Here is a 25,865-nt window from a genome sequence, read left to right on the forward strand (position 1 = left end):
TAAGGAAACCTACACTGAGCCGAAGTCGTACAGACCAATCGGGCTCCTGCCAGTGATGGGAAAGATACTGGAGAAAATGATAGCCAATAGAACGAAATGGCACATCCTCCCCAGGCTCAGTACTCGCCAGTACGGCTTCACGCCCCAAAGGAGCACGGAGGACGCCCTCTACGATTTGATGAAACTCATACGTGACAAACTTAAGCAAAAGAAAATTGTCACGTTAGTTTCACTGGATATAGAGGGTGCGTTTGATAATGCCTGGTGGCCGGCCATAAAGAACCGACTGGCTGAGGAAAAGTGCCCAAAGAATATCAGGAACATGTTTGACAGCTACCTGCAAGACAGGAACGTGAAGTTGAGATACGCAGGGGAGGAGGTAACCAGGAGAACCACCAAAGGCTGTATACAAGGATCGATAAGCGGTCCGCTGCTGTGGAACCTTTTGCTTGACCCACTCCTGCAGGGGCTGGAGAGAAGGGGAGAACATGTCCAGGCATTCGCGGATGACATCCTCATGGTCATAGATGGAGATAGCGCGTTGGATATAGAAGGGAGAGCGAATGCCGCGTTGGAATACGTCCTAGATTGGGGTAAGAAGAACAAACTCAAATTCGCCCCACATAAAACAAACGCCATGGTCATAACAAACAGGCTAAAATTTGACACCCCAAGGCTGAACATGGATGGAAAATTAATTGGTATGACGGAGGAAATGAAAATACTCGGACTAACAATTGATCATAAGCTGACCTTCAACAGTCATGTAACCAACGTGTGCAAAAAGTCGCTGGGTATGTACAAGCAGTTAGCTAGGGCGGCCAAGACCGAATGGGGTTTGCACCCGGAAGTAATAAGAACCATCTACACAGCGGTAGTAGAACCGGTGATGATGTATGCGGCTAGTGTATGGGCGCCAGCAACCAAAAAACGAGGAGTACGCAAGAAACTCGATGCTGTTCAGAGAGTTTTTTGTCAGAAGATATGCAAAGCGCACCGCACAGTTTCCCTTAACTCGGCACTGACGCTGGCTGGGATATTACCCCTAGACCTCAGAATACAAGAGGCCGCAGCCTTGTATGAAGCTAAGAGAGGGGTACCACAGCCGATACTAGCAGACAGAGAGGTAGAGAAGAGGGTCGCATACACCAATACGCCTCATCCGGCAGAACAAATTGAACTATATTTTACACGCCTGGAAAACTGTGAACAGGTGGAGGAAAAAAGTAAGCATCCTGTACAAATCTATACAGATGGGAGCAAAATCGAAGGAAAAGTCGGGGCATCTCTATCATTTTGGGATAGAAATGCTGAAATAAAAAGTGTCAAACTAAGTCTCCCAGCATATTGCACAGTCTACCAGGCGGAATTGCTAGCTATAAACAGGGCTACAAAAGAGGTCTTAAAAAACCCGGCAACTGACTTCGGTATTTACAGCGACTCTAGATCTTCCCTAGAATGTATTATAAATTATAACTCCCTACACCCCCTAGCAGTAGAAATTAGAGAAAATATAAAGATGGCACAAAAGTTGAACAAAACAGTAGCCCTTTACTGGGTCAAAGCACATACGGGTCTAGAGAGGAATGAGAGAGCGGATCGAATAGCTAAAGAAGCGGCACTGAGAAGCAAAAGGAAGGCAGAATATGACCTCTGCCCACTTTCTTTTATAAAGAAGCAAATCAGGAGCCGTACACTGGACACATGGGAAGAAAGATACCAGCAAGGAGAGACTGCAAAAGTAACAAAGATATTCCTACCCCATGTGGTCAGTGCATATAAGGTAATAAGGAAAATAGAAACCTCCTCACTCACTACCCAAATAATGACAGGGCATGGGGGATTCTCCGAATACTTGAATCGCTTCAAGTGCAAGGAGAGTCCTGCATGCATCTGCGAGCCCAGTGAAGCCGAGACCGTGACACATGTAATTCTGGAATGTCCCGTAAATGGCCCAGAGAGGTATGATTTTGAAAACAATATAGATTTAGAATTAAAACTAGAAAATATACCCCTAATCTTAAGTGAACATACAAAAATTTTCTTAGAATATTGTAAAAAAGTAGCTAAAAAAGCGATTAAAAGGAATGAAAATAAAATAAGCTAGATAAACATGCTGTAAATATATAGTGTTATATATGACAACAGCATGAAACTAAATATTGTAAAATTTTAAAAAATAGGAAAAGTGAAGTAGAAATATAAGAAAATGTATAATAAAATAAAGTAATGAATAGGTATAAGAACATGTAGCCATAACGGACAAACTCTATGTCAGAAATCCAAATTAGAAATAAGAACAATAAATGTATTAGACTAAGAAATTTTAATAAGTGGTAATAGAAATAAGAAGCTATTGTAAGAATAAGAAAACTGGAAGTTGTTTAAATTTTGATTTAATTAATTGATAAGAAAAATTGTGTAAAAATAAAAGATGAAAATGTGCGGTTATTTCCCCCTTACATGATAGTAAATAAGTAGAATAGGTTCAGAATGGGAATCCCACCCAGAATAAGGAAAGAAAGATATGATGAATGCAGAAAGAAAATGTATGCGGCATGAATGTGCGAGCGGAAAAATAGCGAGAACTGGAATGAGAAAGAGAATTAGGTTTACCATAGGCTCCGATAACGTCGGAGGTAGACAGTAAAAAGTAAAAAAAAAAAAAAAAAAAAAAAAAAAAAAAAAAAAAAAAAAAAAAAAAAAAAAAAAAAAAAAAAAAAAAAAAAAAAAAAAAAAAAAAAAAACCTTTTTTTTTTTTTTTTTATTTTTTTTTTCGGGTAGAGGGCTGAACCTCCTACGAGGTCCCCGCGCAAAAGGGGCGCGCGGGGTATGTGAGACTCAACGATCTGCATGGTGTTGTGAGCAGACCGCGGGCCCAAGGATTTTAGAGCCCACCCACTAAACGACTCCCCTGCACTCTTACACCCGACGTCCGATCCCCTCCGAGGTCAGAACCCGGATGAGGTAGGGGGGCTACCGCGGTCAACACTACAACCAGACGGCGCGGCTCACCCCAAGGACGCCCAGCCGACGGAGCCTTCGAGGCGAATCGAAGGCTCTGAAACGTCGGCCGTCTCGGTACGGCAGCCCGTCGGGCCGCCCAGACGGTGCCGCTGGTGTCCCGGAATACCCCGCTGGACCAGAACCAGCCTGCCGGGTCGGGACGCAATACACCGTCGACCGGTCGCTCTATTCACTCCACGGCAGCGCGCTAGAGTGCTGGTAGCGCGCCGCGCGGCCTCACCCCCTCAGGTCGCCCCTTGACCTTCACCGGGGGGAGGCCGCCACCTACAGGGGCCGGGACGTACGGGCGTATTCCCGCCTCCGGCCCCCGGCTCGACGGCGACGTCGGTCGGTTCCCTTCCGGCTATCCGCCAAGCGGCGAGACCACGCCTCCAGCACGGACCGCCGAGATTGGAGCCTCCGCGCTCGAACTACTCCTTCGCCGGGGCGCCCTTCCCCCCTAGAGCGGAGGTCGCTACGCCACCGGTAATCGGCAGCGAGCGCCTCCGCCTCCAGGTCCCAGGGTGGCGCCCCGGCGAGCAAGCACGCCGCCTCGAAGGAGACGGTGCGGTATCCTCGGATCGCCCTGACCGCGATCGCGCGCTGCGGACGTCGCAGCGCCGCGACGTTCTCGCGGGTCAGGGCGTGGCACCATACGGGCGCGCCGTATAGTGCCATCGACCGCACCACCCCCATGTAGAGGCGGCGCGCCACCTGATCGGGACCCCCGACGTTTGGAAGAAGCCGGCTCAGAGAGCCGGCCGTCGCCATCAGCCGAGGGCCCAATTTTTCGAAGTGAGCGCGGAAGCTCCACCGACCGTCCAGTTCGAGGCCGAGGTACCGAAGACCGGTCACCCCGACCCCGACGCGGACGCCTCCGATCACGAGGTGGGCACCCAGAGGCGGCGCTCGTCCCGGCCCGTGAAAGAGCAGGGCCTGGGTTTTGTCGAGCGCCACCTCGAGCCCCAACCGTCGGATCCTGGTGACGACGTGTGCCACGCCTGCGCACGCCAGACGGGCAGACTCCCGGTAGTCCCTCCCCGGAGCTACGACCAACGTGTCGTCAGCGTAACAAATTACGCTGAGCCCGGGGAGGGGGCCGAATGACGCCCCGCAGGACCCAGTCGTAGCCGATGTTCCACAGCAGGGGGCCCAGGACGGACCCCTGCGGAACACCGCGCTCGACGGGGAAGCGGTACATCGCCCCACCGTGTCCGATGCACTGGATCGACCTGCCCTCGAGGTAGGAGCCGATCAGTCGGCGGAGGTATGCGGGGACGCCGTGATACTCCAGCGCCCCCGCGATCACCGACCAGGGCAGGGTGTTGAAGGCGTTCCTTACATCTAAGGATAACGCCATCGCCACCCCGCCCCGGGATACGGCTTCATCGGAGAGGGCCCGCACGCGCAGAATTGCGTCGATAGTCGAGCGGCCCTCTCTGAAGCCGTACTGCTCCGCCGAAAGATCGGGACCCGTCTCGGTCAGGTGCCGGACGATGCGGGCCGCGACGATCCTCTCGAGCATCTTGCCCGCTTCGTCCAGCAACACGATGGGGCGATAGCCCGCGGCTGAGTCCGCGGGGCGCCCGTCCTTCCGCAGAAGGACCAGTCTGCCCGTCTTCCATTTCGACGGGAACCGTCCCGACTCGAGGCACGCTTCGAAAAGCCCCCCGAGCCGGTCCCCTAGGGCCTCGAAGGCCAAGCTCCAGACCCGGCCGTGAACGCCGTCAGGGCCGGGGGCCGTGTCCTTCGCTCTCATTTTGGACCCGGCCGCATGGATCTCCGCCCCCGTGATAGGGGGAGGGGGCTCCTCGGCAGCGGGAACGCTGGGGCGACGCGGAGGCGTGCCCCACGTGGCGTCCATCTGGGGGGGCTCAAAGTCCCCCCCCGCTGCCGGCGGGAAAAGCGCGGAAACTATTTCCCGCAGCTGCCGAGGCTGGAGCCGCTCGGTCACCGGGAGCGCCCACGGCTGCAGTTTTCTGCGAACCATCTTGTATGGGCGCCCCCAGGGATCTTCGTCGAGCGACTCCAGGAGAGTCTTCATGCTCTGCTTCTTGGCCTCGCCGATGGCCAGCAGCAGCGCCGTCTGCTTTTGACGGCAGTCAGCGTGCAGCCGGGCCGCCGTCTCCGCGAACGTAGCGTCGCGACGACGGCGGCGGCGGTGGCGTGCGCTCCGGCGGCGCGCCCTCACGCACTCCTCGCGGAGTCTTGCGATCTCGGGCGACCACCAGAACGCACCCCCACGTGGTGCTCGGGGGCCGACCCGGGGCATGGCGGCATCACAAATGTTTGCCATGGTGCCCCGGAACCAGTCGACTTCCGCATCCACGTCCGCGAGCCGCGCGGGTTTTGGCGCCCACGCAGCAACAGCGGCCGCCTCCATCAGCAACTCCTTGTTCATTCGTTTCAAGGCCCACCTGGGGAACGAACGGGGCGCACCTTGCGGGAGCTCCTCCTCACCGCGGGCGCCCGCGGCTGACGACGACGACAAGGAGGAGGCGGAGAGCTCAAATCGGACGTAACGGTGGTCCGAGAGCGTCTCCGCCCCCTCGAGTACGCGCCAGCCGCGGGTACGGCGTACGGCAGACGGGGACGCGAACGTCACGTCCACGTGGGATTCCCCGTTCCACCGCACGCAAGTCGCGACCGTGCCTCTGTTTAGGAGACAGAGGCCGGTCGCGATCGCCCACTCCGAAAGAGCCTCGCCTCGCGAATCCGTGCGGGGGGAGCCCCAAGCCGTACACTTGGCATTGAGGTCCCCCGCGACGATGACAGGGCGGGACCCGAAGCGGTGCAAGAGCACCTCGAGCCCGCCCAGAAACCGCTCGAACTCGGCGAGGCTCCTGTTCGGAGAAAAGTACGCCCCGATCACGACGGTCCCGTCGATCCTAGCCGCGACGTACCCGGGTCCCCTGGCCACCATTTCCAAGGGGGGTAACGCCGCGGACTGTCTCAACACAATGGCCACGGAGCCGTCGACGTCCCCCATCCAGCAGTCCTGGTCGGTGGGGACGAAGTACGGCTCCGCAGCGACAGCGACGTCGATTGACCACTCCGCCATGGTGTGGACGAGGAGATCCTGTGCCCTGGCGGAGTGGTTCAAATTACTTTGGAGGAAGCGATGGACGCAACCCATTACGGGGCTACGTCCATCGCTCCCTCGTCTGTCCCGCCCTGCGGCTCGACAACAGCCGCGGCGGGATCTGACTCGCCGGCTGCCCTTGTTGCAGCCGGCTTCTTTTTCTTTCCGCCCCTCCTCGTTTTTGTAGAGGAGGGGGCAGATTTACACGCCGGGCCCCCGGCCCGGTGGTCGGCCTTCCTTTTGGCCGCGTCGCACAAGACGCAGTGCGGCGCGGCTGTGGTGCAGGAGGCTGCCTTGTGCCCCGGTTGGCCGCAGCGGAAACACAAGCCGCTGCGGTCCACGGTCGAGGGGCACTTGGCGAGGCCGTGGCCGGTGCCGAAGCACAGAAGACAACGCCACGGCCTGCTCTCCTGCAGTTGCACGTGGGCCACTACCCAGCCCACGCGCAGCCACCCTGGGCTGTCCGAAGGCCGACCCTGTGGAGGGGTGGCCAGGAGGTTCGCCGTTGCGATGGGGCAACGCGCCCACGCCGTCCGGGTTTCGGAGTACGTCACCCGGAGCTCCCCGACTTTGACGTCGGCGAGGGCGCAGTTGCCCTGCGACGCGATGGCCGCAGCGACCTCCTCCTTCGTGGCGCACTCGTCGAGGCCCGTAATTTTCACCTCCGCCATTTTTACGGGCCGCGCGATGCGCACCACCTCGGGGTCCGGCAGAATCTCCCTCAGCCGGGCCGCCAATTTTTCGGCCGCGGCGTTGGTGTTCGGGCCGGGGCACTCTATGAGACGGGCCCCGTTGGCCGTCTGCCGGACCTTGATGCCCCCCTCCACGCCGAGGGCGTCCACATTCACGCCGCCGCGCGCCTGGGTCATCACCTCGTGGTAGGTGATGCCCTTTTCTTTGCCGGCCGGCAGCAGCTCCACTACCACTGCAGCCGACCGCGGGGCGCGCGGCCTCCTTCGTCCGTTTCGGCCCCTCGGCTCCGCTCGACCCTCTTGACGGGGGGCGGGGGCCGCCGGGGCGGGCTTGGGGCGCGGCGCAAGAGGCACCGCCACCTTTTTGGGCCCACGCCGCACCACCGTCGTCCAGGCCTCGTTCATGTTGGCCGGGGCTGGGGGCAGTGGGCGGGGCTGGGGGGACGGTGCCGGTTTGGTGGCGTTGACGCCCCCCTTCTTCTTAGTTCGGCTCCTGCCGGGCCCCGCCTTCGCAGGCTGGGGCGGCGCAGGAGCGGATGCCGATTTCTTCGGGGGGGCTGTTGATGTTGGTGCCCCCACAGCTGCGGGTGTTGGTGCAGTCGCAGCAGGAGTTCGCGCGGGTGTAATTCTTTTCTTACCGCTGTAGGTCCTAACAGCGGGTTGCATAGTCCTGCGGGGTGCTGGCACAGGCGCACTTCCCTTCGCCTCGTGAGCGAGGGGCGGCCTCGCACGCTCCACCTTGGAGCTTCGTGCTTCCTGGATGAGGACCTGCCGCCTCAGCTGCTCGACCTCAGTGAGGCCTTCCGCTTCGGGCGGAGGAGGGACAGGGGCCGAGCTGCGTTGCCGCTCTATAAGGTCGGCCACCATGGTCCTCAACTCGGCCATGTCGACGCGGAACTGTCCGTTCTCCGCCCGAAGTCGGCCATTTTCCTCCGCCAGTTGCTCAAGGCGGGCGTGCTGCAGGGCTACTTCTTGCCGCAAGCCTTCCGTCTCCGTGGTTGTGGTGCGGTTCACTACGTCCTGCAATCTCTCTTCAAGAGTGGCCGCTCCAGATTTTAGGGCCCGCACATAATCACCCTTGAGTCCCCCGCCGGATTTTGTGGCGACTGCGGAAACTAATTTTCCGACCACCTCGAATGCACGGAGGGGGTCAGAGGGACCCACCTCCGTTAGGGAGCGCTCTAGGCGCTGAACCACTCCAATCTCTGATTTTTCCCGGGCCTCACGGCAGGCGGCCCTGGACTGCGCCGAGGAGGCAGCGTCCAGTCCGCAAGAGGAACTTTTTTCGAAGCCGGTGGCGGGCGACGCCGCAGCAGTCGCCGGCCCTTCCGCCAACGCCATATATTTGGCGCTGGCAGGCTCACCCTCGGACGAGTCAGACGGAGCGGAGGACGCCGGCCGTCGGGCCGACTTCCGCTTCCGCCGAGTCCGCTGTCGAGTGTCGGTGAACAGCGCCGGTGTCTCCCGCCCACTGGATGCGTCGCCCCTCGCGGAGCTCCGCGCCGAGTAGAGCGAGATAAGGCTCTCGCAGCGCTCGAGGCGCACGGTGGGGACCCTGTCCCTTACGCGACCCGTGCTGTCGCCCCCTTCTGCGTGACAGTGTGTGCCCCCCCCAGAAACGGTGGGGCAGCGTGCGGCCGATCGCTCGACCGCACGGAGGGATTCTCCCCCCGCGGAGCGGGAGGTACCCTCCTGGGGTATTACTTTTCTCACAGATGCCATTTCATATTTTGTTTCCTTTTTTATTAACCAGGGGTCGGTCCCCTGGGGTCTGGTTGGTACCCTCGGGACTGGACTCCCTCCAGCCATTCATCCCATCGCCGGGCACCAGAGCTTAGGATTGGGGCATTTTTTAAAGAGGTTTACGTCCTCGCGGCCCCGTGCCTCGCGGCCCCGTGCCTCGCGGCAGCGGCCCCCGTCCCCCACGCGGTGAGGATTACGGGTTGGCCGGCGGCCCGCCGAGTGCAACGAGCAACACGGCAAACCACCGCCCGACGCTCAAAAGAGCAGCAACGACGAAGCCACGCCGGTATACCGGTACCCCCCTCTGGAGGGCGTGCCCCTGTAGCCGAAGCCGGGGACATGGCGACCAGCGGCCGGAAGATGCATAAGCAATGCCGGCTCACTACTCCATCAAAAGGCAGGCCAAAAGTGGCCCACCATCCCAAGGGGGAAGAGAGAGGGAGCCCGAGCGTCTCCAGGAGGAGCACCCTTCAGCGAGTGAAGGGCGTGAAGTGCCCGCAACTCCCCCTGCTGGTTTTGGTCCGCGTCATCCGATCTCTTTCGTTGCAAAGCCTAACTAGGCTATCCTACACCTTTTTTTTTTTTTTTTTTTTTTTTTTTTTTTTTTTTTTTTTTTTTTTTTTTTTTTTTTTTACACCTACACCTAACCTACCTCCCTAACACCTAAGAATCCTTGCAACGAAAAAGATCGGACGATACCCCTGGGAGTGGGACTGTTCCCAGAGGATCCCGTTATCCGCCACCTACGGACGCGCCCGGTGGAAGTCCAGCAAAACTCCCCCACAGACGGAGCCCCCGGCCACGCAGAGTGCGCGCCGGGGGGCCCGCCCAGGTCCCTCGGGACGCCGTGATAACCTTTTTTTTTTTTTTTTTTTTTCGGGTAGAGGGCCGAACCTCCTACGAGGTCCCCGCGCAAAAGGGGCGCGCGGGGTATGTGAGACTCAACGATCTGCATGGTGTTGTGAGCAGACCGCGGGCCCAAGGATTTTAGAGCCCACCCACTAAACGACTCCTCTGCACTCTTACACCCGACGTCCGATCCCCTCCGAGGTCAGAACCCGGATGAGGTAGGGGGGCTACCACGGTCAACACTACAACCAGACGGCGCGGCTCACCCCAAGGACGCCCAGCCGACGGAGCCTTCGAGGCGAATCGAAGGCTCTGGAACGTCGGCCGTCTCGGTACGGCAGCCCGTCGGGCCGCCCAGACGGTGCCGCTGGTGTCCCGGAATACCCCGCTGGACCAGAACCAGCCTGCCGGGTCGGGACGCGATACACCGTCGACCGGTCGCTCTATTCACTCCACGGCAGCGCGCTAGAGTGCTGGTAGCGCGCCGCGCGGCCTCACCCCCTCAGGTCGCCCCTTGACCTTCACCGGGGGGAGGCCGCCACCTACAGGGGCCGGGACGTACGGGCGTATTCCCGCCTCCGGCCCCCGGCTCGACGGCGACGGATCGGTGCGGAAAGGGAAGAGCTCTCCCTCTCTCGCTCCGCCGCCTCCTTCTGCGAGATGGTGGACTCGCAGAAGTCGAGCATCGCCTTCCAGGACGCGTCGCTGCCGAGCATCGTAGCCACGACGCGCGGCAGCGAGAGGTCCTCACCTATGACCGCGACGAGGGCGGCGCGTTGCTCGTCGAATCCAGAGCAACGCGCCAATGTATGTTCCGCTGTGTCTTCCTCGTCGCGGTCCGCGCAGTGGTGGCACTGCGCCGTCGGTTCCCTTCCGGCTATTTTGAAAAGGTACCGGCCAAAACAACCATGGCCGGTCAACATTTGCGTCAGCCGGAAGGTGAGGCATCCGCGGTCGCGGCCCACCCAGTCCGCGAGAACCGGGCGGACCGCCTCGACGGTACGGAGGCCGGCCGACGGGTCCGCCAAGCGGCGAGACCACGCCTCCAGCACGGACCGCCGAGATTGGAGCCTCCGCGCTCGAACTACTCCTTCGCCGGGGCGCCCTTCCCCCCTAGAGCGGAGGTCGCTACGCCACCGGTAATCGGCAGCGAGCGCCTCCGCCTCCAGGTCCCAGGGTGGCGTCCCGGCGAGCAAGCACGCCGCCTCGAATGAGACGGTGCGGTATCCTCGGATCGCCCTGACCGCGATCGCGCGCTGCGGACGTCGCAGCGCCGCGACGTTCTCGCGGGTCAGGGCGTGGCACCATACGGGCGCGCCGTATAGTGCCATCGACCGCACCACCCCCATGTAGAGGCGGCGCGCCGACGGGGGTCGGACCGGGTTATGTCGGACTCCGCGCCTCCGGTGGAACAAAGAGGAGGAAGTCGCGAACCGAGGTCCGCGCCCTCGACCAATTAGTCCACGGAGACTACGCCTTGAGAAAGGCGCGCTGGGCTAAGTTCAGCTCGCGCCGAACCCGCCCAGCTTAACGACTACCGACTAAAACCCAACGAGCTCCTTTCTTTCCGGCATAGGGGGAACCTACGATACCGCAGGGAAACGCGCCCCGCAGGCCCCCCACACCGGCTCCCAGCCTGACGAACGGCGGGATCAACGTCGGCCATTGCTGACCGCAACTTCTTCGTGAGGTAGGCACCGGAGCCACAGCGCCCTATACCCTCACCACCACAACTGGACTATCGTGTCGAGCATCAGGCGCCCCCGCGCCCGGTGCCCGACGGTCCTTACGGGAGCTGAGCGGGGGCCCTTCGCCCGCGCCGCCCACCCCGTCTCCTTCGCCTGAGCGCGACTGAGTTTGGATCGCACTGTCTCTCTCGCTCCTCCGTTTCGCGGAGCGTCATTACCAGGTCCGCATAGTCGGCCATCGCTCTCCAGCAACGCTCGTCCTCGACCATGCGGGACACTACGACCGGCAAACTTAAGTCTGCCCCGAGCACCGCGACGAGTGACTGCCGCGGATACTCCCACCTCGGGCACGCTTCGAGGGCGTGCTGCGCGTCGTCGTCTGGATGCCCGCATTGGTGGCATCCGGGATGCGGCTCTCTCCCGACCCGCCACAAGTACCTCCCGAAGCAGCCATGCCCCGAGAGGACCTGCGTGAGCCGGAAATCGAGCACGCCGTGACGCCTGTCAATCCAGGCCTCCAACACGGGCACCAGGGCTGCGAGGGTGCGCCGCCGGGTTCGAGAACCACGGTGGATCTCCTCTGCAGCCAGCCTCTCTTTCCACTTCAACGTTGCCACGCGACGCGCAGCACGCCTCCATCGGGCGACGACAGACAAACGGGGCACACTTCCCCGACCCAAAGATTGCACCCTGCGCCGGTACACCGCGGCCAGGACCTCGGCCTCGTACTCCCACGGAAGGGAACCGGCGAGGGCGCAAGCGACCTCCGTCGAAATGGTGCGGTAGCCCCGCACGACCCTCACCGCCAGCACCCTCTGAACCCTCTGTAAGAGGGCCGCGTTGCGAGCGGAGAGCGTGGGCGACCAGACGGGAGCGCCGTACAGGGCCATGCTCCGCACCACTCCCATGTAAAGACGCCGGACCGACTCTCCTCCTCCTCCAGTGTTCGGGAGCAAGCGGGCTAAGGCACCCGCCGCCCCGAGCAATTTCGGGACCAGCACATCGAAATGCCGGTCAAATGTCCACCTGCTGTCCAACACGAGCCCCAGATATCTAAGTTGGGACCGGACAGCGATCGCAGTCCCTCCGATAGTTATACTCGCGCCGGGAGGAGGCCCCTTCCGAGCCGGGTGAAAACACACGGCCTCAGACTTGTGCAGGGCGACCTCCAGGCCGAGCTTCCTTATTCTGGCTACGACCGTTGCCACCGCAGCCGCAGCCAGAATCGACGCCGAACGGTAGTCGTCTCCGCGGGCCGTCACCAGCGTGTCGTCGGCGTAGCAGATGACCTGCACGCCACGCAGGTTAGCCCCGCGGAGGACCCAGTCGAACCCGACGTCCCACAGGAGCGGACCCAGAACCGACCCCTGCGGGACACCACACGAGACCGCTTTGTGTCCCCACCCCCTCCGTTCGGGGAAGACCACAGCCCGCCCTGCGAGGTAATCCTCGATCAGGTTCCGGAGACCGGTGGGGACGCGGTGAAACCTTAACGACTCCAGGATCGTGCTCCAGGGGATCGTATTGAAGGCGTTGGATATGTCTATAGACACCGCCAACAACACGCCTCCCCGGGAGCACGCCTGGTCGGAGAGGTCGCGGACGCGCTGGACCGCGTCCAAGGTCGAGCGACCCCTCCGGAACCCGTACTGAGAGTCGGCCAGATTTGGCCCGACATTTTCAAGGTGCCGCACGAGGCGACCGGCAACGACGCGCTCGAGAAGCTTGCCGGCCTCGCTCAGCACGACTATTGGGCGATACCCCGATGGCTGGTCTCTGGGGCGCCCCTCCTTGGGGATGAGGACCAACCGACCCGTCTTCCATTCTTCCGGGAACCTGCCCTCTCGGAGGCACCTGCTGAGCAGCCCTCGGAGGACAGGTCCCAGACCACCCTCAGTCTGCAATGCCAGCGCCCAGGCCCGATTCGACAGTCCATCGGGACCTGGCGCCGTCCTCCTCGCCTTCATTTTGTCGATGGCCGCACCAAATTCCGCCGGCGACACCTCCTCCTCTTCTGCACCAATCTGAGCTCCGGTTGTCGGTGTTATCATGACGGGGGGAACGAAGGGAGTTCCAGGTGCGTCCGGAAACAGTCCCCCAATCACGTGCCGAACGATGTCAGGCGGCAGGGTGCTCGTCGCGGGCGGGGCCCAAGAGCGCATTGTGCTCCGCGCGAGGCGATACGGTCGCCCCCACGGGTCGCGGTCCAGCGTCTCCAAAAGCTCCTTCCACGCCGCCTCCTTCGCCTCTCCAATGGCGACGCGCAGGGCCCGCACGTCCTCCCGGTACTCCTCGTACGCCCGGTCCTCTTCTTCCTCGTCCCGGCGCCTCCGACGACGAAGGTGTTGGTATTTTCGGCGACTACCGGCGCATCGGCGTCGCAGGCCGGCGATCCCCTCGTTCCACCAGTAGACTTGGCGCCTCGGCGCGTACGCTCGGACGCGGGGCATGGCGTAGTCGCAGACTCGCGACATCGCCTCGCGCAGCCGCTCCGCACCCTCGCGCACGTCCGCCGGCTCGCCCAGGGAGTCCAACCGCCAGGCCTGGACGACGGCCGCCTCCTGCAGCCGCTCCGTGTCGAGGCGCTTCAGGGCCCAGCGCGGGCCCTCCACGCCGCCACCAAAGGGCAAAGTCGTTACCGAAGAAGACTCCGGGGCCGCGGCCACACGGAAACCAATGTAGCGGTGGTCGGAGAGCGTCTCCACGTCGACCAACACCTCCCAACCGCAGACGCGGCGCGCGACGTCGGGGGTCGCAAAAGACACATCCACCACGGACCCACCCGAACGACGGACGCATGTGTTCTCGGCGCCGCGGTTGAGGACAACGAGACCGCTCCCGACCAACCACTCCTCAGTCTCCCGTCCCCTGGGACAGGTGACCGGGGAACCCCAGGCGGACGACTTCGCGTTGAGGTCCCCGAGAACGAGCGCGCGCCTTGAGCGCGACCTCCCCACGACCTGACCGAGTTCGTCGAGAAAGGACTCGAATTCGGCGAGCGGCCGGTTGGGGGAGAAGTACACCCCGACGACGAGCAAGCCCGCCCAGAAGACTGCGACGAAGCCCCGACCCCTCTGCACGACGTCGAATTCGGGCGGAGCGCCCACCGCTGACCTACGCTGGACCACGGCCACCAAGCCATCAATATCTCCCGCCCAGTCGGGAACCGAAGGGACCCGGTAGGGCTCGGCGACGACCGCCAGATGGGTCAACCGCTCCGCCATGCTCTGGATCAGCAGGTCCTGAGCTCTGGCGGAGCGATTGAGGTTGCCCTGTAAGATATGACACGGGCTGCTGGTCATTGTTCGTCGTCCATTGGTGTCGCCGTAGCCGTACCGGGCTGACTCCGCCGTTTCTCTTCGGCGGCGCTGCTCCTCTGTTGCCTTTGTTTCGGGGGCTTGGCGCAAGCCTTGCCCCCGGAGACGTGCGCTGCAGGCCTACCGGCGCCGGCGCAGATTGTACAATGCGGGGTGAGCGCGCAGCCCGCGGACTTGTGGCCGGTCTGGCCGCAGCGGTAGCACTCACCACTGCGGTCCACCGACGATGGGCAGCGGGCACTCACGTGGCCCAGTGCGTGGCAGCGGTAGCACTGCAGGCGCCTCGCCTCGAGGAGTTGCGCGCGAAGGACGCTCCACCCGATCCGCAGCTTGTTGACGGCCAATATTTTTTTGACGCCCGCTATGGGGCATCTGACCAAGACCTGGCCAGTTCCTCCGGGGCCCATTTTTATTTCCCCAACCTTCACAGTGTCGGGGGGGCACTCTCCAATCCTGGCGACTTCGGCAACAAGCTCTTCCCGGGATATTGATTCGTCGAGGCCGCTCAGTCTGACAGCGGCCGTTATTGTCGGCCTCGAGACGACAATGCTGTCCGAGGGCAAAACCTCCCGTAATTTCTCCGCCAGCAAATCGGCTTTTTCGTTCTGGTCGGCGCCGTCTACGACCAATACTTTTGCTCCCGTCACTGCAGAGCGTATCCGCCTGATAGGGATCCCCAGCTCTGCCGGATCGATCTTAGCCCTAGCCTCGGCGAGGACTGCCCGATAGGTGACTCCGCGCTCGACGGCCTCCGGCTGCAGCTTGACAATAACTGCCTGCGAGCGGGGTGGCCGGAGTCTCTTCTTCTTTTCCTTCAGGGGCGGTGGAGCGGGCACGGTGCCGGTCGCCGTCGCCGTCCTCGGCTTGGCGCCTCTTCGGGCTACCGTCGTCCAGGCTTCCGTCAGAGCAGCTGGGGCGGGGGGGAATGTCCGTGGTTCTGGTTGAGCCGGCTGCTGCCTGCTTTTCGGCGCCTTCTTTTTCTGCGGGCCACCACCGTTGGGTGCCGCCGCCGCGACCGCAGCTGTTGGTCCGGGCGTCGGCATTGATTCTGCTGCCGTTGGTGGTGTCGGCGTCTTTTCTTGACCGCGGCTTCTCCTGTGGTCTGCGGCCAGGGGTGGTCTCATCCTGGGCTCTGGAGGCAGTCGCGCTTCCAGCCCAGAGAGGCGCGCATCCAGCATGGTGCCGACCGCACGCATGATGCGCTGGAGGCGCTGCTCCTCCTCGTCGTCGCTCCGTTGGATCGGGGCGGGGGCGGGTACGGGGGCGGGGACGGCTGCCGGCGATCCAACGGCCTGGGCCAGGCGCGCCATCTCCGACCTCATGTCGGCGATCGCATTATTGAGGTGCAGGATCTCGGCCTCCTGCCTCCTGCAGAGCTCCTGCAGCCTCTTCGTCTCACCGTCGGTAGTCCTTGCTGCCATCTCTTCCTTGGCCTCCCGAATGGCGGCAGCCATCTCCTTCAGGGCACGTACGTATGTGCCCTTCAGGTTCCCAGACTTGGCCGCGATTGCTACGGCCAGCTTCGCGGACTCGTCTAGTCGGCGTTCGGGGTCGAGTGTTGGTTCCCCCGTGCTGCCCGCGACGGCGTCCTCCCTCACTCGCAGCTTTCGGACACTCTCGGTGACCTCTCTCTCGGCGCGCAGCGCCAGCTCCTCTCGTTGGGCCTTCACATACGCCTCCTTGGCGGCGGCGAGGCCAACGTACTGCCCGGTTGTGGGCGGTCTTCCTCTGCCCCTCTTTGACGGGGTCTTGGAGGCGGCTCTTCCGGCTGAGCACGCCGTCTCTTCACCGGAGCTGCTCTCTGAGCACTCCGTGCTGGAGCCCTTCAGCCTCTTTCTTCGGCTTCCAGTCAGTGACGAACGGCCCGAGCTGGCCGTCGCCATGCTATCGTCCGACAAGACGTTTGCTGCTTCGTTGTCCTTCACGGACCCTCCTCGACGTTCTTTGTTTTCTCCGTCCTTCGCGGACACCCTACCACCGTCCTTCACGGACCTCTTCGAACAGTTATTGCCCCCCCCAGAAGACGAGGGGCAGCGTGCGGCCGATCGCTCGGCCGCACGGAGGGATTCTCCCCCCGCGGAGCGGGAGGTACCCTCCTGGGGTAATTCTTCTTTATAACTGGACATTTTTTCATTATGTTAGTTCCTGTTTTTATTAGCCAGGGGTACGGTCCCCTGGGACGCCCTCGCGACTGGTCTCCCACCAGCCATGCATCCCATCGCCGGGCGCCAGAGCTTAAGATTGGGGTATTTTTTATAGAGGTTTACGTCCTCGCAGCCCCGTACCTCGCGGCAGCGGCCCCCGTCCCCCACACGGTGAGGATTACGGGTTGGCCGGCAGTCCATCGAGTGCAACGAGCAGCACGACAGACCACCGCCCTACGCTCGAGTGAGCACCAATCCACGAAGCCACGCCGGTATACCGGTACCCCCCTCTGGAGGGCGTTCCCCTGTAGCTGTGCAGCCGGGGACATGGCGACCAGCGGCCGGAAGAAGCGCAAACAACGCCGGCTCGCTTTCTCAACGACGAAGGCAGACCAAGAGCGGCCCGCCACCTCCGGTGGGTCACGCCGAAAATAGTTCTGACGTGGCCCCAAAACAAAAAGATGAAAAAAGAAAAAGTAAAACCAATAAGACAAATAAAACAAAAGAAGGCAAAACAAACAGAAAAATAAAACAAAATAACATAAAGGGGAAGATAAAAACGAAGGGCGAAGATGGAAACGAGGAGGCCTAGGCATCCCCAGAAGAAACACCCTTCAGCCAGTGAAGGGCGTGGAGAGCCCTGAACCCCCCGTGCTGGTTTTGGTCCGCGTCGCTCAATCTCCCCCGCCGTGACACGACGAGAAAGAAGGAGCGATACCCCTGGGAGTGTGACTGCTCCCAGAAGCCCGTTATCCGCCACCTACGGACGCGCCCGGTGGAAGTCCAGCAAAACTCCCCCACAGACGGAGCCCCCGGCCACGCTGAGTGCGCGCCGGGGGGCCCGCCCAGGTCCCGGGACCTAACCTAACCTAACCTAACCTAACCTAACCTAACCTAACCTAACCTAACCTAACCTAACCTAAACCTAACCTAAACCTAACCTAAACCTAACTTAACCAACTATTTATTTATATTTCATTCGAAAAGAATTAATCAGTAATAGCAAACAACAACGTTTTTAGGAAGACATTCGGTTCTTCAATATTTTGTAACATTCACATATCTACTATTCGTTTCAAATTTGAACATGTATTTAACATTATTGTCTTTACTTCGTCATCCGATAATTTATAATTTGTAATAAACCGTTGCAATTTGAATTTGACGGCAAAGTATATTTATATTATTATATGGAATCGAGAAAACTAAGATTATTTAAAAAATTCTCGTGCAAGACGAATGCTGTTCTTGGTGAACAATTCAGATGACTTACAGTGTAAGTACTTTATTCTACCTATTAAAACTATTTTAAATATATGTTTTGTGTTATAAAAAAAAAAAAAAAAAATTCATTCCTGTTACAGCATTTAATCGAAAATATCTAATCTGCCGAAATATTCGCTGATAGTGATAGAGTTTCAAGAGATGGAGATTTTTCACCGGATGGTACAGAATATATTATATGCCAAACCCTGATAGAACCATTAGTAGTAGTCCAGGCGGCAGCATTTTAGTTGCAAGTCTCCCATTTTTCAAAAGGCTTAGAAAATGGACGCGTCTCAATAAGGAGCCCTTCAACAGTATCAAATTTATCGTTGTATTTACCTAGCACTAACTTTATAGCTTCTTCCTCAGTAATATATAAAGTACCTGCAGATTCTTCTTCTGTTCAAATGTGCCAATTACATATAATAACAAAGGAATAAAATAGATTTCCGCGTGTAAGCTAAACGATAGCTCAACAAATGATGTAACATTGGTAGAAACTAATATAGCATAAATGCATTCTTCATGTAAAAAATCCACTATAGGTCTAGATGAACGTTAAAACCAGAACAAAACATAGAAACCGAAAGTTTAAATCAAACTGATGTGATACTAACAGGAAACATACCAAAGGATTGTCCCGATCGTGATGACAAGATTAAAGTGGAACATAAGTTTGCTGTAAAAATATTTTATTCTGAGGTGAGATGCACAGATGATGAAGAAAGCGTTACAAGTAATCAGGATAAACTAGATAAATCAATGAAAGAAAAAAACTAAATAGGAAACGCAAACTGGACAAAAGTGAGTAGCGTTGTGAGAAAAATTAAAAACTGAAAAACAGCGGCGAGGCCTATGAAGAATGTAACTCAAAAATAAGGTACCCCAAAAATCTTTAGGTCCCACGTGCGTGTCTTTATTATAAAAATTTAGTACGTCTGAGAGGCAACGCATATTCAATAACTTTTATAGCCTCGTTGATCGAGAACTTCAATGGTTGCATTTAAGTAAACGTGTAAGGACTGGTACCATCTAACGTATGTCATTAGAACGCAAAAACAATCGCAGTCAAACATTTAAATATAATTTTCCCTTAAATTACGAGGACGTATTAGTTTGTAAAAAAATAATTCTGAATACATTACAAATTGGGGAACAAATGGTGTATACAGCATTAGAGAAGGTAAAATTAGATGAAGCTTTCAAAGTTAACAGGGGACTTCACAATAACAGACCTCGGAAAATGAGTACTGCTACAGAGTTTAGTGTTAAAATAAATAATAACAGACCTCGGAAAATGAGTACTGCTACAGAGTTTAGTGTTAAAATAAATAATAACAGACCTCGGAAAATGAGTACTGCTACAGAGCTTAGTGTTAAAATATTTTATACATATTGAACTGTTTCTAAAAGTAGAATCGCATTACACTCGAAAAACATCTAAGCGGGAATATCTTTCAGAAAACTTAATTATTTCAAAAATGTATAGATTTTACACGGAGTGGTTTGCAAATCAAAACGACAATGATGTTACAATGGCTACAAAACGGCCATATGAAACTAATTACTTACGCCCATAATACTCATTTTTCAAACCAAAAAAGGATCAATGCCCTTCGTGCTCTTCATTTGAGCAAGCTGATCCTTTGGTTATAGCGCTCTAGAGGAAAATCATAGATACTGCTGATTTTGAAGTCGTCGTAGCCTAACCGATAAGACGTCCGGTGCATTCATGTTGAGCGATGTTCGAATCCCGCAGGCGGGTACCAATTTTTCTAATGAAATACGTACTCAACAAATGTTCACGACTGACTTCCACGGTGAAGGAATAACATCGTGTAATAAAAATCAAACCCGCAAAATTATGATTTGCGTAATTACTGGCGGTAGGACCTCTTGTGAGTCCGCGCGGATAGGTACCACCACCCTCCCTATTTCTGCCGTGAAGCAGTAATGCGTTTCGGTTTGAAGGGTGGGGCAGCCGCTGTAACATACTTGAGACCTTAGAACTTGTCTTGGGGTGGGTGGCCCATTTATGTTGTGGATGTCTATGGGCTCCAGTAACCACTTAATATCAGGTCGGCTGTGAGCTCGTCCACACATCTTAGCAATAAAAAAAAATAAAAAACATGTTGCTGCTGAGTGCGTCTCCCTGTGGGCTGGCGAGGCTCCTACGTACCTATATGTGAAAGGTATATTAGCTGTCATGGCCTAGTGTATAACGTTAAAAAAAGTGAATGAGTCTTTGAGGCCGGAGTTAAGTGCCCTATGAGAATACCATCCATTACTCTGAACAAAGTTCCGATTGCATTTGTAAAGAAATTCAAATATCTGGGTCACTTGTTAACCTCTGACCTCAGGGACGATGCTGACATAAAGGCAGTGCGTGCTAACATGATTGCCCGCAGGTTTGCACGTAGCTCTAGAGAAACAAAGATTACGCTCTTCAGAGCATATTGTACAACTTTGTACACGTGCAGTCTGTGGGTTAATTACTCGCAAAAGCAGTATAACGCCCTGCGTGTACAGTAGAACGATGTGTTTAGGATGCTAATGGGGCTACTTCGATTCTGCTGCGCATCGGGCATGTTTGCGGAGGCGCGCACCGACGATTTCTATTCCATATTAAGAAAGCGATGCGCGTCCTTGTTCTGCAGGGTGGGGGATAGCTCCAACAGCATCCTGGCCATGATGTTCTCTAGATTAGATGGACCTTTTCTGAATCATTGCAGAGAGGTCCACAAAATGTTCTCGTAATGCCGCTATTTATTGCAATCGTGTGTAGTATGTATGTTGTTGTTTTCTTTTATTACTGTGTCCTTACTAACTTATTTTTAAGAAATCACTGTTACTAACATTTATCTAAGGATCATTAACTGAAAAAAAAAAAAAAAAATTATATTAAGAATTGTGCGCCGGGGCCGCCCACCATTGGCACGCTTGGGATCAACGAGGCGAAATGCCCCGTCTACGGTCCCCGCTACCAGTGGTGTAGTGCGCTCTCGCATGCGTTGGAACGAAAATATAAATATGAATGTCATGCGAGCGTACTATGAGGCTACGGAGGGAGAAACCAACCGTTCTGCGTATCGCTCAAAAATGTTCTCTGTGTTTCAGACATTGTGCCCGACCGTGAATGTTTCGACACAACGACTGTCAGATCAGGTGAGGGCTATCCAGCGGCTTAGGCTGTTGGACCAGTCTCTTCTTGATCGACTACGCTACGAAGCGCTACCTGTTCCCATCGAACCACAAGAAAACCAAGTGGTAACTGACACCGTCGCCCCAATAATACAACACGATGAGGAAATTCAAGAACAGGTTTGTGCAAGTAACCAGGACTATGAGCGTTTGAGTAGTGCTTTGGAGGATTCTATTCAAGAATATAGGTTAGTCTCCGCCTGCTCTAGACCACGATTACCACGATTACGATGTAAGGCAGGGTCTCGAGGTACAAAAGATTTGCTACTCATTGACATGACCATTACTCAACAAGTTCGGCGGGGTAAGAGGAACGTTCATATGGCTTGGATTGATTATAAGAAAGCGTATGACTCTGTGCCTCATACATGGCTAATGAGAGTTTTAGAGCTATATAAAATAAATCCCATATTATGCTCCTTTCTTAGCTCATGCTTGGGTCAATGGTCTACGTTTCTTAGTCAACCAGGTCAGATGACTTCTTCTGCTGCCCCGAATTTAATAAGGATTAAGCGGGGTATCTTTCAGGGCGACAGTCTGAGTCCTTTGTGGTTTTGTTTGGCGCTTAATCCTTTAAGTACATTACTTAAAGATTCAACGCTAGGCTACCGACTTCGCAGAGGAGCTGAGGCTATATCACATCTCTTGTTCATGGATGAAGTCCGGGAGAGTCTATTAGACATATTGTTTCTGGCTGTTCTCGGTTTGCTAACGGCGAGTACTTGCATAGACATAACCAAGTGGCTAGGATTATCCATCAACAACTTGCTCTGAAATATGGTTTTCTTGATTCTGCTGTACCTTATTACCAATACCAACCTCAACCAGTTCTTGATAATGGTCATGTTACGCTCTACTGGGACCGATCTATTATCACGGATAGGTATATTGTTGCCAATAAACCTGATATTGTGATAATAGATCGATCTGCGCGTCGAGCAGTGTTGGTTGATGTCACCATTCCTCATGACGAGAACCTCGTGAAGGCAGAAAAGGACAAATTAATAAAATATTTAGACCTGGCCCACGAGACTACCGCCATGTGGCATGTTGATTCAACCATCATTGTTCCAATAGTTGTATCGGTACACGGCTTGATAGCGAAAAGTTTCGATCGACATTTTAAGAAACTTTCGTTATCCAGCTGGGTTAAGGGCCTAATACAGAAAGCAGTTAAATCCTCGATACTGCACGCATTGTGAGGAGGTTTCTCACTCTGGAGTCCTAACCACTGGTGGCTTGTGTCGTAGACACCGCCATCAGCGGCAATCTATTTTTATATAGTGTTTTTTAAAAATTGTATTTTTAATATCTTTTTTAAAAAATATTATGTAATTAATAAGATTTTAAATAAATATAAATAATAATAATATATATGGTCGGGAGTATATACCACTTTATTCTTTAAATTTCTTTCAATGCACGCCTGCATGGAATCTCCCTCATTCTGGCTGTGCCCCGTTTCGAAAAACCTGTGGCTAATGGAAATGCCTAGAATTTGGCAGCATGAACATATACAGCAAAATATATTTTATTTTATTTTGCCCATAACATCCATCAGAATAAAGTGAAAATGTGATAATGCCATTTTCGTAGTTAGTTTTTAAAAAATGTAGCAAAGCGCTACCTGTTTATACTTACCTACTTACTTACTACCTCTATTTGCTATTTGGAAGTACCATACATAACAGAGTCCTTTTTTTTTCTAAGAGAGTCAAAAACTGTTAAATTATATACCTACAGGACATTTAGTCTACGGGCACGAAACTTGCGATGGCCGAGCGATGGCGGCAGCGGCGCGACGGCGATGTATACAAAAGCTTTGCACAGTATGGGGACGGGCACGAAACGGGCGATGGCGGAGCGGTGCGATCGAGCGATGTACGGGCGATGATGGGGCGACGGCGACGCGGAAGCGACGAGAACAAACTACTTTGGTTTCGTCGCTTGCGCGGGTACACAGCGTTGTGTTCAGTTATTATTTTAGTAATGGAAATTTATAATGAGGAATTTATAATTTAACTAGCGACCCGCCCTCGCTTCGCTTCGGAAACATTAAAACACACATGAAACCAAAAAAATAAAATAAGAAAAATAAAAAAAGTAGCCTATGTTCATCAGGGACAATGTCGGCTTCTAATGGAAAAAGAATTTTTCAAATCGGTCCAGTAGTTTCGGAGCCTATTCGAAACAAACAAACAAACAAATCTTTCCTCTTTATAATATTAGTATAGATATAGATAGTGACCCGCCCTCGCTTCGCTTCGGAAACATTAAAACACACATGAAACCAAAAAAAAGAAATAAAAAAAAAGTAGCCTATGTTCATCAGGGACAATGTCGGCTTCTAATGGAAAAAGATTTTTTCAAATCGGTCCAGTAGTTTCGGAGCCTATTCGAAACAAACAAACAAACAAATCTTTCCTCTTTATAATATTAGTATAGATAGCGACCCGCCCTCGCTTCGCTTCGGAAACATTAAAACACACATGAAACCAAAAAAATAAAATAAAAAAAATAAAAAAAAAGTAGCATATGTTCATCAGGGACAATGTCGGCTTCTAATGGAAAAATAATTTTTCAAATCGGTCCAGTAGTTTCGGAGCCTATTCGAAACAAACAAACAAACAAATCTTTCCTCTTTATAATATTAGTATAGAACAAGGAATTTAAAATTTCATTGAATGACACCTTAGCGCGTAATAAAGCGTAGAAAATTCTCCCCAATAGCGTCTTCGTTGATTTATTGGATGAACACCATCTCTAAGTAATAATAATAATTCCCTCATCAGGGATCTAGGCTCCAATAGTTCTTTTCGACGTAAACTCATGATTCGCACAACACTGTATGAGCGCGATTGCTGGCCAGCTTGTTTCGTGCCCGCCCGAGATATCATTTTCGTGCCCGTAGACTTACGCTTGTATTGAAATATACCCACTTCAGATTGTGGTATATTTAAAACTTTTTGTAAATCAAAAATTGCTACTATAGAACTTTATTTATTTATTTTTTATTGCTTAGATGGGTGGACGAGCTCACAGCCCACCTGGTGTTAAGTGGATACTGGAGCCCATAGACATATACAACGTAAATGCGCCACCCATCTTGAGATATAAGTTCTAAGGTCTCAGTATAGTTACAACGGCTGCCCCACCCTTCAAACCGAAACGCATTACTGCTTCACGGCAGAAATAGGCAGAGTGGTGGTATCCACCCGCGCGGACTCACAAGAGGTCCTACCACCAGTAATTACGCAAATTATAATTTTGCGGGTTTGATTTTTATTACACGATGTTATTCCTTCACCGTGGAAGTCAATCGTGAACAATTGTTAAGTACGTATTTCATTAGAAAAATTGGTACCCGCCTGCGGGATTCGAACATCGGTGCATCGCTACATACGAATGCACCGGACGTCTTATCCTTTAGGCCACGACGACTTCATCAGTGTAACTAATATTATTGATATTGACACCTTCAACATGACAGCCGACGTGTGTGCTGCTAAGCTCGTCAATCAGAGCATTAACGTACAGGTTAAAAAGCTTAGGGGAGGTCAATCCCCCCTGCCTCACCCCGCACTCCAACCAGCGCTCCTGCCCATCTCACAACACTGACCTGGTTGCTGTACCAAAATTTAAAAATGCTGTTTTTTTCTGGTGGCACTTTGGTATCGACGATATGTGTGGACCGGCGTACTGCAAGTGTTCTATGCTCAAACTATTGTGGCCCGGAGATCTGCCTCTGGACATATTCGTTATGGCTTTTTTTTTACATTTTTTGCTATGAACCGAGTGCTCAACTCCTCCTCATCCATGTAGCCTGTGGCGGCCCCCGCGGTGACTTCACAAAGAAGTGCTCTCTAAATATTTTTGCGATAACCTTAACATCAGTGACCCCCTCTACGCTCACTGGGAGACCTGGCCTAATGTTTAAAGCAGACAAAAATGAAAAGTTTATTGTTGATTTTTTTAATGTATGTTTCTATTGCTTTTTATTTACATCAATATTATTGAATAAGATGAATAGTTGATTAAACAAAATCAGTGTGAAATTCTAGAAACACTTATTGAAGTGAAACACTTAGGTAAATTTCATTTGTATAGTTGATTATGGCTATAATTTATATAAATTATATTTAAATATAATATATCTAATTTAAATTAAAAAACTATTAAATATACTTTAATATAATACTCTAATATAAAATATGCTTAAACTCATGATTATAAATATATTTCAAATAAAAACCATGGTTAATTTTTTTTCAAAGGTATTTTTGTTTTGAACGGTAATATGAAAAAGTTGTTAAATTTTCTATTCAGTACTTTATTTTATCTGTACGGTATATTTCGCATATATATTACATAAATTACTATAATAACTTGGTTACGATATATTTCGTTCACTAGCTATAAGAATAATAAACTTTATAAAAGTCGATAGTGTGCTGCTACAATTCAACACTTTTCACACAACCTCATTTTACCTACCACAATAATTCCGTAACTTACTATTGCAGAATAATGAAACTTTTCTTGATACTGTAAAAAAATATTTTCATATTGCAGCCAACAGGAAGCATATAATTTAAATCAGATGGCAAAATAGTATTCCATGAAAAATAGCTTTCATTTGCTGTTTCAATGACCGTAATAGTCCCAGTTGTTAGAAAGTTATTAAGAAAAACAGTAAATATTTTTCCTGTAAAATTTGCTTTTTTCGATTACCGACTTATTGCACGGGGGGTCGATAAACATAAACATAAACCTCCTCTTTGATTACCTACCTATCTGTAAAGGGCAACATTACGTTAGTGCCGGATAGGTGGCGCTAATGGCATTGATTTTTATCTTATTTTATAAACCTTATTAAT

At 53.7% G+C, this 25,865-nt stretch overlaps 1 protein-coding gene across 1 annotated transcript; it reads right to left on the reverse strand.

Moving 5' to 3' along the window:
- Positions 1-6,014: 6,014 nt before the first annotated feature.
- On the reverse strand, positions 6,015-8,463 carry LOC149502274 (uncharacterized). Its single transcript, XM_089729611.1, has one exon. It carries the CDS (start codon positions 8,119-8,121, stop codon positions 6,142-6,144), a length of 1,980 nt encoding a protein of 659 aa, XP_089585737.1. The 5' UTR covers positions 8,122-8,463; the 3' UTR covers positions 6,015-6,141.
- Positions 8,464-25,865: the final 17,402 nt, after the last annotated feature.

The sequence above is a fragment of the Bombyx mandarina genome, chromosome 09 (assembly GCF_030267445.1).
Source record: "Bombyx mandarina strain Sakado chromosome 09, ASM3026744v2".
NCBI lineage: Eukaryota > Metazoa > Arthropoda > Insecta > Lepidoptera > Bombycidae > Bombyx > Bombyx mandarina.

Coding starts and splice junctions, on each gene's coding strand:
- LOC149502274 (XM_089729611.1), bottom strand. CDS start 8,121: ATGGCGTTGGCGGAAGGGCCGGCGACTGCTGCGGCGTCGCCCGCCACC.